Source organism: Poecilia reticulata, linkage group LG7 (genome assembly GCF_000633615.1).
Source record: "Poecilia reticulata strain Guanapo linkage group LG7, Guppy_female_1.0+MT, whole genome shotgun sequence".
NCBI lineage: Eukaryota > Metazoa > Chordata > Actinopteri > Cyprinodontiformes > Poeciliidae > Poecilia > Poecilia reticulata.
The window spans coordinates 20,094,878-20,111,731 of NC_024337.1; the positions used below are offsets into that span (position 1 = coordinate 20,094,878).

Consider the following 16,854-nt stretch of genomic DNA (forward strand, 5'->3'; position numbering starts at 1 on the left):
TTTCATTTTGTTGCTTTACAACCACAAATGTCAGTGTATTTTTTTTTAGGATTTTATATCATGAATATGTATATTGTATCCTGAGCAGAATATCATGAATCGTATCGTGCGATTAGTGTATCGCTACATCCCTACTATATATCTGTTGCTGCTGTTACACCAGAATGTATAAAGGCTATTTCTCTTCTATTACAGGAAGATGAATAAAAATGAACACCAGACTTCAAATCCCCTTTTCATTAACTTCACAATCTTGTTCTTCTTTTATTTTAGTCTACAGTAAAAAAGACTAATAAGAAACAATGATATTTGTGGTTGCAACCAGACAAAATGTGCCAAAATTCAAGGAGCAAGAATCGTTTTGCATGAAAAACAAAAAGAGCAACACTTTAGTGATTGTGCCCAGATGAGCTGCTCCGCTACCTTGATGCATGAGTATATGGCACAGATGAAGAGAATGTTGGCGAGGATGATGAAGATACTGATGTAGATTCCCAGCATCACTGGAGTGCTGCAGGGAAAAGAAACACATAAACAGTTTCAGAGGGACATTTAGGATCTGGTTCAACAAATGTTGGTATTTCTGAGCTCGGAGGATTCAGTTACATCTCCTGTTAAATTCCTTAAGTAGAGCATTCATTCCTGTTTCTTGTTGTCATATGTTGCAGTCAAAATGAATCACCAAAACAGCTCAGAAGGAGAATTTTACATACAACTTCTACAGAAATACATGAAGTCAAAGAGCAAAATAAGAGAAAGTGTTTTTTAGATCCTTTTTCCAAACACAACGATGATTTGGTTTTTCAGAGTAGTCAATCTGGGAACTGTTATATGTAGAAATAGGAGAACGTTAAAGATATTTACCTTCTTAATTAGATTAAACTGGTCTCTTAGTGGCTACATCCTAAAATATGTGCCAAGCATTACAGAGGGGATGTGTGGGGTCTTCACTCCTAATTAGATTTTCCCATGTTTGGAGTCATAAAGGTTTATTGCAGTTTGAAAAATTGTGACAAGGAAGAGGCACATAGTCATGTGTTTCTTGCAATAATAAGAGCCACCAGACTGTATTACAGTTGGATTTTCACAACAAATATTCCCTTAAGTACCGCATTTTACAGGTTCCATCATCTTGACATTAGGATTTACACTTTTTCTGTTTGGGTTACGTCATTAAAAAACACAATCCTCTTCACTGCATTTCACTTCGCAAAAGGAGCAAAGACACTAAAAACTTCTGCAAAGCTTTAACTCCTCCTTCCCAGAGGACTAAAGGCATTACAACTGCAAAGTTTGGGCTGATACTATTTTGAACCGTATAGCCGCCATCTTTCCTCTTTAAAAATTATAGAATAAAATAGAATTAGAATAGAATTCAACTTTATTGTCATTGCACCGTCACAAGTACAAAGCAACAAAATGTAGTTTGCATCTATCCAGAAGTGCTATACAGGGTATAAATATGTATTTACAGGTGTACAAAGGTGGTTATAAAAATGAAATGTTCAGTATAAATATAATATAATAAAAATAAAAATATGGGAAGTATATGCACATATACAGATTATGCAGATTATACAGAATATACAGAAATTTTAGGAATTAATTGTATATGTATTAGTAATTAGTAGATTTATTAGTAGAAAAATTATAAAATGACAAGTTTTAGCTTGCCTCCTTGTCTGTTTGTGCAGCCGACCGCGCAGCACCCATTTTTACTTTTAAATAAAAGCGATTTTAAGCCACCACATGTGTGTTTTATGACAAGCTTTACAGGAGCGCATAGGTTGTTTTTGGTGTCCATCATGGCGCAGTGGGCTGAGTTTTGAAGAGAGTGACGTCACGTACAAAGGGTCAATAAATGCAGCTGAGATAATACTTTTGGAAAAAATATATGTATTTTTAGAAGTGCTTTCTGTTATGTTAGCAAGTCATTCACTGGTATTTAAAAGAGCATGTCTACTGAACACAATGGAATTTTATAGTGAAGCCAACTGTATAAAATGAATTTACATTTTTCACTGCTAAATTTAGTCTCACTGTGAACATACTTTACAAGTAAATTCATCCTTTTGCGACTGATTCTGACGTCGTCAAAGTATCATAAGTGCTACTTCTCCACATTTTCAGCTTTATGCAGAACAGCGTTGGTTAGACTCAGAAAAAAATATCTCATAAATTTAGTACAAATAACTTCTCTGCAGTCCAGAACAGGTTTTCTAACTGAGCTCAGTGAAAGACAAACTAAAGCTTCAATATTTGCAGCTAATGTTAGTTTAGTTTGGAAACCGTTAAAGATGTTTCTGTAAAATTTGAATCAATCAAAGCGGAAAATTCTGTTAAAAATGGTAAATATTGAAATGTCTAAATGTGAAACAGACACATTTAGAGGTACTCACTGTGGAAAGACGACAATCTGTATGAAAGAAATGAAGCAGAATACTAGCAGAGTACAGGCAACATATCCCCCAAAGCGGTCGTCAACTTTCTTGGAATACTGCAACAAAAAAAACAAACAAAAAAAAACAAAACAAAAGGAAATCAATGTTTTGGGGGTATGAAAATATTAAAAATATTTACTAATGTAGACACAATGAGGGCACTGGTATCACTGTCATTGCTTTAAAGTTCTCCTCAGATTGTTGCTGCACACTGCTAGTCAGCTGGCTATAAAATAAATTGGAATATCATGCCTCTGAAACCAATCAAGCCCTACTTATCTTTCTTATTACGATAAATAGTTGGGTTACTGTCTTGACACAGTGAAACTGTAATATTTGTATTAAACGTTATAATTCTGTAAAGCAGCATGCTTACTCTGAAGTACAGAAAAACTAAGCATTTTTGTTATTTTGGACCTTTTTTTCCAGACTAGACGTCTGGAAGGTGAGGAGGAACTTCTTGACGTGATCTTTTCTGAGCTGGTCAATACTCCGAGCATCGATGGCTCGCCCCAGAAATTCATCCACCTCATCTTCTGGGTTCATGGCCTCCTGAACGCCTCGGCTTTCATAAAAGAAAATAAAGATACAGAATTACAGAGTTACAAACTAGCAGTAAAAAAGTTACGACAAAAAAGTGGCTAAGTAAAGAAAAAATAAAAACACTATGTGACATTAATAAATAGATGAAAAGTAAAGATAAAAACATTGAAGACATCAAAACCCACACTCTAATCCTAATTAAAAATCAACCACTCCTCTTCTCCCATGAGAGACATTTGACTCCATGTCATGTCTGCACGTCTGCAGTTAACAATAGTAATCCCGCTGTTGGCAACTAAGTGACTTTGTTGCTATCTTTAGCAACATTTCAGACAAAAACAATTGGTATCGGTCAAAATCAGAGTCAACAGGAAAGGTTTTTTAAAGATCGGTAATCGACGGATCAGCCAGAAAACAATCGGTGCACCGCTAATCGTAATCTGATGCAACCCATTTTCCCTCAGGCTTACATGTGAACTACATGTTTGTTATGGTGACTTTATTTGTCTGTTCAAATGTGTTTTACTGTTGTTTCTTAAAAAAATAAAATAAGGGGGGAAAAAACCACAGCGAGGTAATGGAGCAAAACAAAACAAAAAAATGTAACAAAGTGTTTGGACTCACTTATCTTTACTGGAGGACTCATCAATCCCCTAATAAAACAAAGGAAAGGAGAGAAGATGATGGATTTTGAATAGAAGCTGCAGCCTGTCGCTTCTCGCCAGCGTATGGATTCTCAGCCTCACCATTTGTCTGAAGACTTTGGAGTCTTTTGTCCGGGGGAAGGTTCTGTCGGGCACCCAGCGTGGCATCAGCCCCTCGTTAGAGTTGGCCCTCGTCCGCTGCATCTTCGCCATCATCGCCTTCTCGTCCTTCTGCTCAGAGAAAACAACACCAAGGCTTGACCAACTGTTCTCGTGCAACACAACACACAGCGAACGACAAAACAAGTGACTAAGGGCACTTTGTGTATCTGGCTTCTCTCTGGCCAACCGGATAAGCAGACACGCAGTCGGAGAGCTTTATTTGTCAGTGGGAAAGAAATCACACACTTGTGGTTTTTCGTGCTCAAATCAAATAGTTAAAACAACCAAAAATAACACGTAAAAGATTAATCTATTTTAAGCATAAAAATAGATTAATAGGCTCTGACCAGATTCATCTGGAAAGTTCACATCTTTTCTGAATGAGAAAAATAAAGGTCTTATTGTTCTAATCAAATGTTTCTGTGTTTGTGCTCTGACCCGTTTCTGGCTGCAGCCCAGAACCAGGAAGGTCTCGATGCTGTTTTCCTTCAGGTACGCGTTCCTCTCCCCTCCGTAGCCCGGCTCCACTTCATAATCTCCGTTCAGGTACTGCAGTGTTGCCTTGGTGATGTGGATCCGCCTGGTGGAGTCAAAGGACAATTTTTAACATTTTATTTTATTTCATTTAGCTTTACTTCTTTTTGTCTTGCTTTGTTTTTTTTAATCTTTTTCCTTTTTGAATATTTGAGTTTTCTGTTCTGTTTTACTGTCTTTTCTTCCCTTCTCAGCTTTAATTTGTTTTATTTTAATATCTTGTTTTATTTACTTTTATTTAATTTACTTACATTAATCAGTCTTACATTATTTCATTTTTTTATTTCACAAGGTATAATTTATTTACATTTGTCAGTTTTATTTAATTTTATTTTGCTTAGTTCTCCTTTCTTTTTGCTCTCTTTTTTTGCTTTATTTTGTTTTTACTGCCTAAACAGACTCAATTTCACTTTATTTTAGTTTTTCATTTAAAAAGGTATAATTTTTTTTCTTTATTTACTTTTATTTTCTGCAATTCCCTTTTCTTTTTGATGCTTTTATTTTTGCTTTAGAACGTTTTGTTTGTATTTTAGTCTAATTAGACTGAACTTTGCTTTATTCTACTTTATATTTACATAGGAACAACCTTACCTAGACAAAGGTCCTGCAGCAATACATCAGTGACTTACCAAAAATATTGTTTAAGAGCACATAAAATAATTTTTTATTAATTAAAATATGCGTTTAGATAAGGGTCGTTTGTCAGATTAAAAGTACAGTTTTTTTATTTAAAATAATTTTATTGGTGTGGTTATAATATTCATCATAATTAACATAAGTAAAGACTTGGCATACCTGTATATGCTAATAACCCTTATAATAATCTGTTCCACTAATTATTCTAAATTTTTAAACTGGTATGTAAAAATGACACAACCTCCAGAAAGTCTAGAATTGAAGTTTGATTATGATTGAAACCACAAAAATATCTTTGCTTACAAACGAGACAGGAAATATGTGACTAAAACAAATATTACTAACCTAACCAAATATGATTAATATTATAATTTAATATAGACCAAAAATCTTTGGAGTAGCACTGGATAATAATATGTAACATAAATTATATGAATAATTTTCATATTCTATTTGTTTTTCTTAGCGGGTAGCATTGACTGTATTAATGAAAACAGATTTAAGAAGAGTAAATGTGATTTCCCCCTCACCCTGCTTTGCCCCCAGCCTCCATGTGATTGGCCAGCGTGACGTCATTCGACCACACGTCAAACTGCCACTTCCTGAGTCCCAGCACGCCGCAGTGGACACGCCCACTGTGGATGCCCACGCGCATGTTGACGTTGACCCCCGTCACCTCACGCACCAACCTGTAAACACGGGCACATCAGCGAGCGAAGCACAACACGGCAAAACTCACCGCAGCCCAGAATGATTTTATTTCATTTCCTGCTTACGAGATGGCTTCGATCATGTCGACGCCCATCTCCACGCAGCAGTGGGCGTGGTCGGCGCGCGGCTCCGGCAGCCCCGACACGCAGTAGTAACAATCGCCTAAAATTTTGATGCGGAGACAATGGTTCTCCTGAGAAACAAGAGACAGGAGAAAGACGGATTAAAGACAGGACGTCATGAGAGACTTGTCTTCCAGAGAGCATAAAAAAAAAGTTAAGAGATTAATCCGTTTCAAATCTGTTTCTTCTTAAAACAACGATTTAAGTCATGACAGATGGCGAACCAGACTCTTCCTGATATTTATCTCTTTGTTTTTATTGAATTTGTTTCGCAAAGTCCACTAACGCAAAGTCGTCCAGTGTTGCCGCCCAGACTTATTTCCACTTAACATGATCAACAAATTAGCGTTTCCATGGTGACGGAGACAAAACATGGCTACAGTTCGGTCTGCCAACATTGGACGATCAGCGGACAAGAAGTTTATGACGTCAGAAGAGAAACGTTTTATGTGACATGAAATCAAATCTAGATGATGACGACGTGTTCATCGGCGCTGTTTTATGCAAAAATTAAATAGAAAATAAATAAACAAGAATAAAGAGGAGGACAGGAAGGGGAAAATTATTATGAAAGGTAAGAAATAAACAGAAAGAATATCTGTATGCCAACTTTGCTTTAAATTGTCGTTATTTACAAAATCATGCAAAGTTAGCACTTTTAATCGACTTTTAATGCAACTTTTAGAGCATTAAGAGTTACATTAAGAGTGTCATTATTTATCGAATGACACTTCATGACAACTGTCATAAACATTCATAAAGACGTCTTTATGTTCATGACAGGTGTTATGTCGTGTTTATGACAGTGTCATGCCAGTCTTATGCACACCCCTTCAAATAAAGCGTTAGCATTTTTTTTAATGTATGCCTTGGTTGAACAAAGATAATTTTGTTTTTATTGAAGTTGTTTCACTGTTGCCTTGTTGTGACCAGGTTGCGGGTTCCAATCCCGGCCTACCGTCTTTCTGCATTGAGGTTCACACATTCTTCCTGTAACACCGCATTATTGACACAAAATGTAATAAAATCCTGCAACACGTTTCGCAAAACCTTCTATTACTGCTTTCTGCTGTAATAACATTATTACAATCTATTACAAAATGTGGAGATCATCTTTTTTAGAGATGATAATGTAATAATGTGGCGCATTATGTAATAAACAACCACAAACTGTGTTCATCGTGATCATTATTCTTCTAATAACGATCATGTTCTTGATCCTGCAAGACACTTTGGTCAATAAATGCTGAACTTTTGGTCAGACAAAATTATTTAAAATGCGTTCAAGGATTTTAGTATTTCATAATGCAGTTTTAATGATGTTTTATTATATTTTAAAGCACAATTTTATTACACTATGACATATTGTGGCATTATTACATAAAGCAGGACCGATTTCCTTCCATAGTTGAAATACTTAGCAAATTACTACTCAATTGCTTTTTTTTATTTTGGAAAGAAAAAAAAATCTCAAATTACAAAATGACACAAAAATAATTTCTCGTTTTTGTACAAAACAAAAAGACTGATCCCCTTTAACAAACAAAGCAGCTAGCGGCTGAACGTCCTTACCGACGCCAGCTTGTCGAATCGGGCAAAGAGCTCATTGAGCGTCATGACCAGCTCCTGGGCTGTGCACTGGGACGCCAGGCTGGTGAAACCCTCAATATCTGCAAACAGAATACTGAAGCAGAGGAAAGACAAAGAGAAGCAGAGTTTAAAAAGCATTTTTATGAAGCGACACAACAACTTTTAGCTTGCAGTTGTAATTTGTTATCTGCAGGGCCGCTGGCTTTGGCATGAGGTCTGACCTTAAAGTGGGCTCAAGGACTTCTGCGTGGCTGTAGTGTGTGTGTGTGTGTGTGTGTGTGTGTGTGTGTGTGTGTGTGTGTGTGTGTGNGTGTGTGTGTGTGTGTGTGTGTGTGTGTGTGTGTGAGAGAGTGAGAGTGTGTGAGCATGGACTGTGTGTGCTCAGGGCTGTAATTGAATGTGTGCCAAAGCTCTCCATCTTTGGGGATTATCTTATCTTGGCTGCGGGTGATTAAGTATTCCCTCTCTAGTGTTAATTAGCCTCCACTCTGCCAAACCACTCTACCCTCCGAGCGCGCCGCACATGTGTGTGTGAGTCTGTGCGCGTCGACGAGCGACAGCCTCGGCGAAAATTTGGAGAATTTTTTTTTTTTTTGGAACAAGCAAACAAATCTTACAGCGATTTTTTTTTTTCCCACTGCGCCAGTCAGAAACTGTTCCTGCCAAGCTGGTGTAAATGAATACTTTTCAGGAAAAAATAAACCCAGCTTGCCCACCTGACATTGTCGTGTTTCTGGATGTAGATCTTATGAAACATCATGTCTTCCTTCTTGGCATTGATGTCAGCCTTCATCTCCATGGCAACGTGCCTTGGCAACACTGAAAGCAACAGACGTTCCTGGAAAAAACACACACACACACACACGCACACACACACAAAATATAGAAAATGCAGATTGTGTCATTCACAACATCACTGTCTGAACACAGAATGTTAAGGCACGCTTCTGAAAGTGATTTTAATCTGTCACTACGATCCGTTAGAAGTTAAAGAATTTAATTTGGGTAAAATTTACTGCAGCTTACAGAAAGGATCACACAATGTTAATGTGTATAAAGTAAACTGGATTCAGATTTAGGATAAAGTGTAAGAAGTTGTTATTTAGCGTTGACTTACACGTTCAGGGTTTGTTTACCGTAACGTGAAATTTTAGAACAAAAAGATATGCTTTGTTGCTCCATTTTTATTTTTCATGAACAAAATAAAACTACAAACTTTTTTCATATTTGAACTTAAAAGAGCTTTATTTTTTAGTAGCTTGTGGGTTTTTTTTTCCAGAGATTTGTATTTGGTTAATTTTGAATTTTACTTAAAATATATAGTTCTACTTTCTTGTGAATGTCACTCATAAAAACTAAATTAGATTTAAAAAAATGGGTTCTTCTTAGAAAAATTTACATTTTCAAAAATTTATATTTTGAACAGCTCCTAAAAGTGAGTGGCTTCTGAAAGATTTGGCTCTCTTCAAAGAGTCATAAGTCCTGTTGTTAGTTGACAATCAATGCTGAGGACTGGTTTATTGTAAAGTAAATAAAAAAACAGCCTTTGTTCAAGGAAACCTATTATGCAAAACACATTTTTCAAGTTTTTGTGCTTCTTCTCAGGCCTCAAATGCATCTAAAAGCATTCAAAGCACTTAAAAAATCACCCAGAAGCTTTTTGGCAGTAAGTTAATGGTTTTTGGTTTCTGAAAAATGACCCATTTCAAAAACCTCCTGATTGTTGTTCAACAGGCACTGCGCTGTTACCTAGCAACCTAAGTGGAGTCCCAGCAGGTTTGGTCAACTGGTTTCACAGCTGTACGCTCTGTACAATGGCTCCTGGAAACGACATGTTTTGTTGTTGACTTACCATCCAGAACCAATTTGCTCATTGCTTGTTGGTTGTGCAGGAGGCTCAACTTCTGCTTTTTAAAGATTTATGGTTGTATAATATATTTGCAGCCATTTTGTGAGTGTAAACGTTGAGTTAGGGGCGTGACCAGCAGCAGATTATTTGGATTTAAAGAGACAAGAAAATCTCATCATCTAAGAATGATTTTGAGCAAAAACATGTAATGAACATCCTCATTTTTATGCATTTGACATAATTAAAAAGCTTAGATTGCACATTTGAGGAATCTGTAAAGACCTCACAATGCCCTCTGGGAGACTTAGTCCTCGTCACATTTGCTATTTTGACCTGAATTTGAAATCTTACTCAGTGTGAACTGATAATGTGCTGAGAAAGCCTGCGTCTCCATGGAGGAGTCGTACCTGCTGCTGATTCTCCCTCTGCAGGTGGAGCCTGGCCTGGATGTAGCCTCTGGTCTCCTGAAACGCTTGTCTCTGGGAAACCTCCGCCGGGTAGTGGGTGCAGATGCCAATGATGTTGGTGCACAGGAAGATGAGGACATTGGCACTCACCTGGAGAGAGCAGAACATTTATTTACGAGTTATTTATTGTTTCAAGGAACATATAGTTTATATCCTTTTAAACAAGCTTTAAATTAGCAGTGGAGATAGAATTTGACTGATTATTATTTTATACTAGAACATGATCTCATGAGGTTTGATACGCTCTGCTTTTGAGAGTTTATTATTAACACGTTTCACGTTTAATAGATGATTTAATAGATGATAAATATCCTACATTTGTATCATCTTTCTCCCTAAAACTGTCCAACTGTTTTTGGATTATTAGCAGAAGCTCTGCAGAACCAAACCATGCAAAGAGAGATGCTTTAAAGCTGTCTTCAGTCTGCACAGGAAGTCAGCAGTCACATCCTGTAAGATCCGATTATGATTTGATCAAATGTAATCAGACACATCTGTCAGCCTGTGCAGCCTGCAATAACTGTTAAAATGGGTTAACTAATTATGGTGCCCTTTAATTTGTCTGATCATCATGACATTTATCCTTCTTATTAACCAAATATATCACTTGAAAAAGTATTTACGCTTCTCCATTTGCTGCGCCTATTAAACATTAAATTACATCAAAGTTGATTGCAGTTCAGGACTAAAATGGCAAAAATACACAACAGTAAAACTGGTGGGAGGTTGAGAAGATTAAAATACTTAGAAGAGGTGTCAAATATGTTTTTTTTTCAGTGAGATGCCAAATACAGTCATAAGTGCCAGATCTCACACTCCTTGTATCAGCTTGAAAGCTAAATCTCACACTTCCTTGTTGCCAAAAACAATGTTTGTGCTCACGTAAGGATGTTTTTTTATTGAAAGGTATGCACATTTACTGCAGATTGTTTTTGTCTGATCGGCTTTCATCAAGAATAAATGAATAAAAAAGACAGACAGCATTTGATTAGTTTGTTTCCCCATTTCATAATTCACTTCTTTATTTAGCCAGGAAGATTTCACTGAAATACAATCCCTGGAAGTCTGCATGCAAATGGTGTCTGAACCAGGTTATCCGGATTTCTGTGCACACATGCAAATGAGTAATGCAGAAGATCAATACAGTACAAATTCAGCCGTACAAAAATCAAAGTCTGCTTTCTCGATTGCTTTATTAACATCTAAACCAGAATACTTTGGAGAATTATCTGCAATTATTCCCTTCCAACTTTCACTATGTGTTTAGATTAGAGCACGTGTGCCAAACTTGAGGCCCCTGGGCCAAATCCAGACCACCATAGATTTTTATATGGCCCTCTATTCTAGACTAAACACTAATTTTGCTTAAATATTATGTTTTCTATCAAATCACTGCAGTTTTTGTCTTTGTTGCCAAATTGTATCAATCAGTCCCTCCAGTTTCTTGAGAATTATCATGGAAATTCAACAAATCCTCACACTTTTTTGCACTATTACATAATCGGGAGTCAACAATTGTCAAAAACTTTCTTAATTGTACTGAACTGCTGCCTCAGCCTAACTGATGTCAGTTTGTAGTCCATGATCTGTACAGTAAGTAATAAAAAGTTGCATTAACGTCATAAATAAACGCAAATAGTGTTTTGGTACCGAAAACACTTTGATTTTTATTGCCAAAAATCACAAGAAATATCACGAAATCCTGGAGGGACTGAGAAGATGTTCAACAATATTATTTAATTTCAAGATTTCATTGATAATTTGTGAACAGAATTTTTTACTAACACATTCTGGCAGAACCAGCCCTTTAAGAGCATTCATGATCTTGATTTGGCCCAAAACAAAGATGAGTTTGACACCGGTGGACCAGATGTTCTCCTCAAACTCTTTTCTCATGTCTCTGCAGCATCTACCTACTTTTCTCCCAGGTTTCCATTTAGTTAGCTCCATCCATCTTCTAATTAAGCTTCCCAGTCCCACCTGAAGAACTAAACTCCCACAGCATGATACACTCTCCACCAGGTATTTCTATGTTCAGAGTGATACAGATTGTTAGTTTTGGTCCTTTTATAGATGTTTCCACATCTAGCAAAGATCTCAATTTTGTATTTTCTTCTCTTACGTTTGCTTTATTCCGTGCCTGGATTGACTTTTCTCCCCTTAACAGATTTCACAACTTTTGAAGGCGACTAAGCAGTTTTATTCAGGAGTTACTGACAGAGTTAACAAATATTTTTCCTTCTACTCTCCATAATTTACTGTTCAATTACATTTAATCCAAACAAATTACATTAGTTTGATAATTGTTTTGTAATAATAGCATTCTATAACTGTAAAATCTTTCACATACAAAATATTTTAGTATTTTATTTTATTCAAACACAAGGAATATAAATTACTATACTAGATATCTCTCTCTGTACATTTAACTTTTCTGTCAGATCACGAGGGAATATTTACAACATCCTTTATTTTGCATCTTTCTTTTGTTTATGTCTAAATCTCTCGGTGAAACTGGGCCTGTTTCTGTTCATACTCATATGAAGCCTCCATACTGCGGTCTGTCCAGAAGCGCCTGCATTTTTTTATGAGACAATGTGATAACCTCCAGTGCACAATAAAAACTTTCAGCTGCATCGTGGGAATAGCTGCCGACCCCACATTGGGCCACTTCCTTTAAAAGATGAGCTCTTGTTTCCACGCTGTACGTGACGCTCGTCACTGCGGAGGCCGCATGTGGACACGCAGAGACTCTGGGAGAGGAATATGACCTGAATTAAACTCCAGCAGGAGCAAAGACGAGGCTTACAACCACAAGGTCCTCTAATGTTTCACACTCCTTTGGACTTTGTGCTTCTGCTTCTTCTAGCAGCTGCTGAAGCTAAATGTGTCACAGTGCCATCTACTGGTTGAAAAGGGGAATACACAAAGGTTGAGATACTTTATAGTGGAGACAACTGCAACATATAAACCAAGACAACACAATGATGTGCAGATGAAACAGCTAGCTGACACTACAAAATGGATCAATTTACGATATTACTCCATAAAGCTAAAACTTAAACTTTAAAGTTACTATTAAGACTCTCTGTAAATGGCTTGAGGAGAACATCGTGGTCAGACTTTTCTGTTTGTTTTGTTATTTTTGCTATGAAATGTTATTGGATAAATAAAAAAATCTACATTCCCTTGCAAGTCCCTGATGACATCACAAAAGGCATAGCTGACCAGAAACATTTCAAGTTCTTGTTTTGACCTGCAGCACAGCCTGTTCCATCAACATCCAGTCATCCAGGCCAGAGGAATTAAGAAAGGCTGGGAAAAATACCACTGTGCAGCAGTTCAAAACGCTGGATTTAACTCATTTTAGTTTCAACTTATTAATTCAATAAATAGCTACTAAAATAAATAAATAATTTAATCATCATTTATAAAGAGATGCTATTTTATTTCTTATTTCTATTTTTTTAGCTCTAAAATACAGGAAAAAGTAAATATTTTTGCAAAAAGAGTTGCATACATTTTCCTCTTGTACTGAATATGAATATTTCTGAAAAAGTATGTAAAAAATCACAAGTGGTTAAAATAAATTGATCTAGAAAATATTATTGATACTTTTAAAAACTATAAAACTGCAAAAACCTGCAATTATTACAAGATCCATTGTCAAAAACATTAGTAGATTCTTTGAAATGTTTAGTGTTATTAACATTAACATTTTACAACATGTTAGGAGACATTAACAACAACAGTGGACGGTCCAAAGAGCCAAATCCCAATAAAATACATCAAGGTTTTTGGTTGTAATGTGACAAAATATGAAAACGTTTAAATTATGCAAACACTCTTGCAAAGCTCTTTACAAATACAGCATTTATGCAAAATCCTATTCATAAAACCTCAAAGTGTTCAGCTTCATAACTAAACTTTACATAAACATGAGAAAAGGTAACTCAACCAGCTCACATCAAATAAAGAAACCATTATCTGTTGTGGAATAAAACATGTGTCATCTGTTCCTGAACGTTTTTTCACACAACTGTTTAGATCATATTACTCTTTTTAATTTTAAAGGAATGTTTCACATTACTAAATATGGATTATAAAGTTATATTTGCTTCAGGTTATTAAATTCACTTTGGAAATCTTTAAGATGTGAATATTCTGCTACTCTGTTTTATTCTCTTCCACAGACATTAAGAACAAAGGTAAAAGCAAAAGAGATAAAGATAAAGATATCGAATCAAACAACAAATGCTAAAAGGAGACTGGATATAAACAGTTCGGGTTTATTGCGCTGAGGTTCCTAGAAACTTCTGAGAATAGAGTCAGTGTGGAAACAAAAATAGAAACAGATGGGTAATGCATTAACAAGTTTACAAAGAAAGTCAACAAAAAGTGGATTATAAAAAAAGGATCTGCAGCATAATGGACAAGTCAGATAAAACTGAAGAACGACAGCTGTTGGAGGTAGGAAAAGGAAATAAGAGGTACCAAGAAAAACGGGTAGAGGAAGGAAAAACACAATGTAAGGATGACAGGGGTAGGAAGAGAGTGAGTGAGAGGGGTGAGGGGAGCAGATATGGGCCACAGCGACATTAGGCAGATGGCTCAGAGCGCTCAGCACTGTTTACTTTACTCTTACTGTTCAAGCAAAACCAGCCGCGGCGCTAAAGTGAAACCTGCAGCACCGCGCCTGCTTCCAGGTGGACGTGGGAACGCGGGGATGGCGGAGCAGAGGCCTCCGTGTGCAGAAAGGGTTTTTTATTATTTCCATATGCAAATGTCTGCAGCGACAGTAAGCATACATCAGCATAGGTTCCCACGACGTTGGAGTCACACCCTGCGCACGAGCCTCAAAGTAATTGCTTGCTTTTCTTAAGAGGGCATGGACGAGTGGGTTTACAGAGCACACAGTCATGTCCTGTGTTTATGCAGCAGCACTCCACCTCTTCAGCAGCGTTTACCTGCTACCTGCACAGAGCACACCTGCTCACTTCAACAACACACTCATTAATCTTGACTCCTGTCCACCATTAAAATCCCTCCTCTGTGCTCTATGTTAGCCACATCAGGATCACTTTGTGAGCATGAGAACAAATCGTGTATCAATTTTTTAATTTGTTTTGTTTCCTGTAATGAAAGCAGTTGTCGTTTCGCCGAGGTTTGACCCGGGAGGAAACAGCCAACTGGCTGGTCTGTGGAGAGGCCCTAATCCCTGGATATCAAAATGGCCTTATGTAAGAGATGCTGTGGACGCCACTGGACAGGGGAAGCAGCAGTAATACTGGCTACTCTGCAGCGTAGATTAAAGTGCATTTTGCCACAAAAAGCCTCTGCCAACTTAGAGAGGATATGCCGGCATAATCAATAAGCGATCTGCACGGCCGTATGGATGCATTGCAGAATCGATAATCAGCTCTTTTCATAATCAGAACTGTAAATATGTTGCACGGCACAATCAAACCAACAAACACAGCGTGTGTGTGTGTGTGTGTGGTGGGCTCTTTTTTCTCATGTGTTTCTTTCCTGCCACTTTTTTAGAATAATCTGAATATATTTATTTCTCCTAAACATTTAAAGCTGTTTTATTTTGCAAATGTTTCTTTCCTGAATATGCTTGTTGTTTGTGATTACCCACCTCACGTCTCACTTTTTCCAGGACTTTTTCTTGGATTGTTTCTAATCCCAGTTTACATTAATAACTGGGATTATTAATGTAATAATAAGTTAACTTTTAGGAGAGTTAAAAAAAAATGTTTAACTCTCCTACCTGCCAAATAGCATTTGAGTGTTTCTACTACAAGTTTTGGCTTCTTAAATGATCTTTCATGGAACAGCCATGCAAACGTACCGTATTTTCCAGATTATAATTCACAGTCTTTACATAATTTGGCTGATCCAGTAATTTATATATGTTTTTTTTATCTTTATAACACTTTTTTTTTTGACTGATGTGACTTATAGTGTGGAGAATACATTATTTTCCTCCTTTTTGTGTTTTGTCACATGTATTTCCGATCACCCAGCAGGTTTTACTATCAGACAAAGGCAACATGAGTAAATATAAAAAACTGTTTTTAAATTCTACCATTTATTCACAGAAAGAAAAGTTATTCAAACAAACCTAATCCTTTGTGATTAGGTGACATCTTTTATGGGTATTTGAGAATGAGCAGCTTGTTTAAGATGTCTCACATTCTATTTTGAACTTTGACTAGGCCACTCTAAAATGGTGGTGAACCCGGTAGTGCGCTTTGGATTAGCTTAACGTCAGAAACGGATTGCCATTTTGATCAATTATGGCAATTATGGACAAAAATAAAGCTTTTGAGTCTAATTTCCCACAGTATTATTAAGGTGATCACTGTAGTTTTGACTTTGATCGATGATGAAATGATACATGAATGAATGAAGCTATGAATTTTAACTCCAGCTTCATAGCAAAAGACATAACAAGAGTCACTCTGGAGACCTCTACCCTTGTGAATTCAAATATTAGCTCCTACTTTTTCAGTTCCCACAGCGAAACATCCAACATGATGAAAATACAACTCAAACTCAGAATTAGAAAAAATACTTACTTCATTTGTGAATTGTACATGTTTTCCTTTCTTTTCTTTTCAATAACTTCAAACTTTCATCGCCTTCTACTCTTAAATCTGTGCTGGTGAAGCGAAAATATCGGAGCAGTGAAAGCAGGTGAAAATGACAGAGAGCTAATGGAATATTCCAGTAATATATTTATAATTTTTCTCCCGCATTTGTGATTAATTTAACACAGCGCTCATGTATTTCATCAGCCAGTTCACAATCCTGACAGTGAGTCTATAAACATGGACTTTTAAGGCCATCGGCCCCTTTTCAGACTAGGGGAGTGAGTGGGAGAGCTGGGACAAATTAAATGTTCAGCTCTTTCTAAGGAGACAAAGAACCCTAATGTGCTGCATCAGAATCCCATTATTTACTGCAGCTATAATCAATATTTTCACATCACGAACGGGTCACAGTCACGGAAGGAATGACAAACCCACCGCTACTTTCCATGACTGATGCTACCATCACAGCTATCGAGTGGTTTCTGCCTTAGTGGTTCTGTTTTCTGAGTTTTACGTCGCAGCGTTTAAGAAATACACAGTGTTTTGCTAGATTTCC

At 36.7% G+C, this 16,854-nt stretch overlaps 1 protein-coding gene across 2 annotated transcripts in view; it reads right to left on the reverse strand.

Annotated features, from left to right (window-relative positions):
- LOC103467625 (adenylate cyclase type 6) overlaps window positions 1-16,854 on the reverse strand; it is a 52,028-nt gene that overhangs the window by 7,916 nt on the left and 27,258 nt on the right. For both annotated transcript variants that reach the window (XM_017305823.1, XM_017305824.1), the window contains exons 4-14: window positions 9,640-9,789; window positions 8,100-8,221; window positions 7,366-7,477; window positions 5,737-5,864; window positions 5,491-5,649; window positions 4,229-4,370; window positions 3,731-3,859; window positions 3,609-3,637; window positions 2,859-3,006; window positions 2,400-2,497; window positions 424-511 (exon numbers count right to left, since the gene is read on the reverse strand). In XM_017305823.1, coding sequence (XP_017161312.1) covers window positions 424-511; window positions 2,400-2,497; window positions 2,859-3,006; window positions 3,609-3,637; window positions 3,731-3,859; window positions 4,229-4,370; window positions 5,491-5,649; window positions 5,737-5,864; window positions 7,366-7,477; window positions 8,100-8,221; window positions 9,640-9,789 — 1,305 coding nt within the window. The remainder of the gene's footprint in view (window positions 1-423; window positions 512-2,399; window positions 2,498-2,858; window positions 3,007-3,608; window positions 3,638-3,730; window positions 3,860-4,228; window positions 4,371-5,490; window positions 5,650-5,736; window positions 5,865-7,365; window positions 7,478-8,099; window positions 8,222-9,639; window positions 9,790-16,854) is intronic.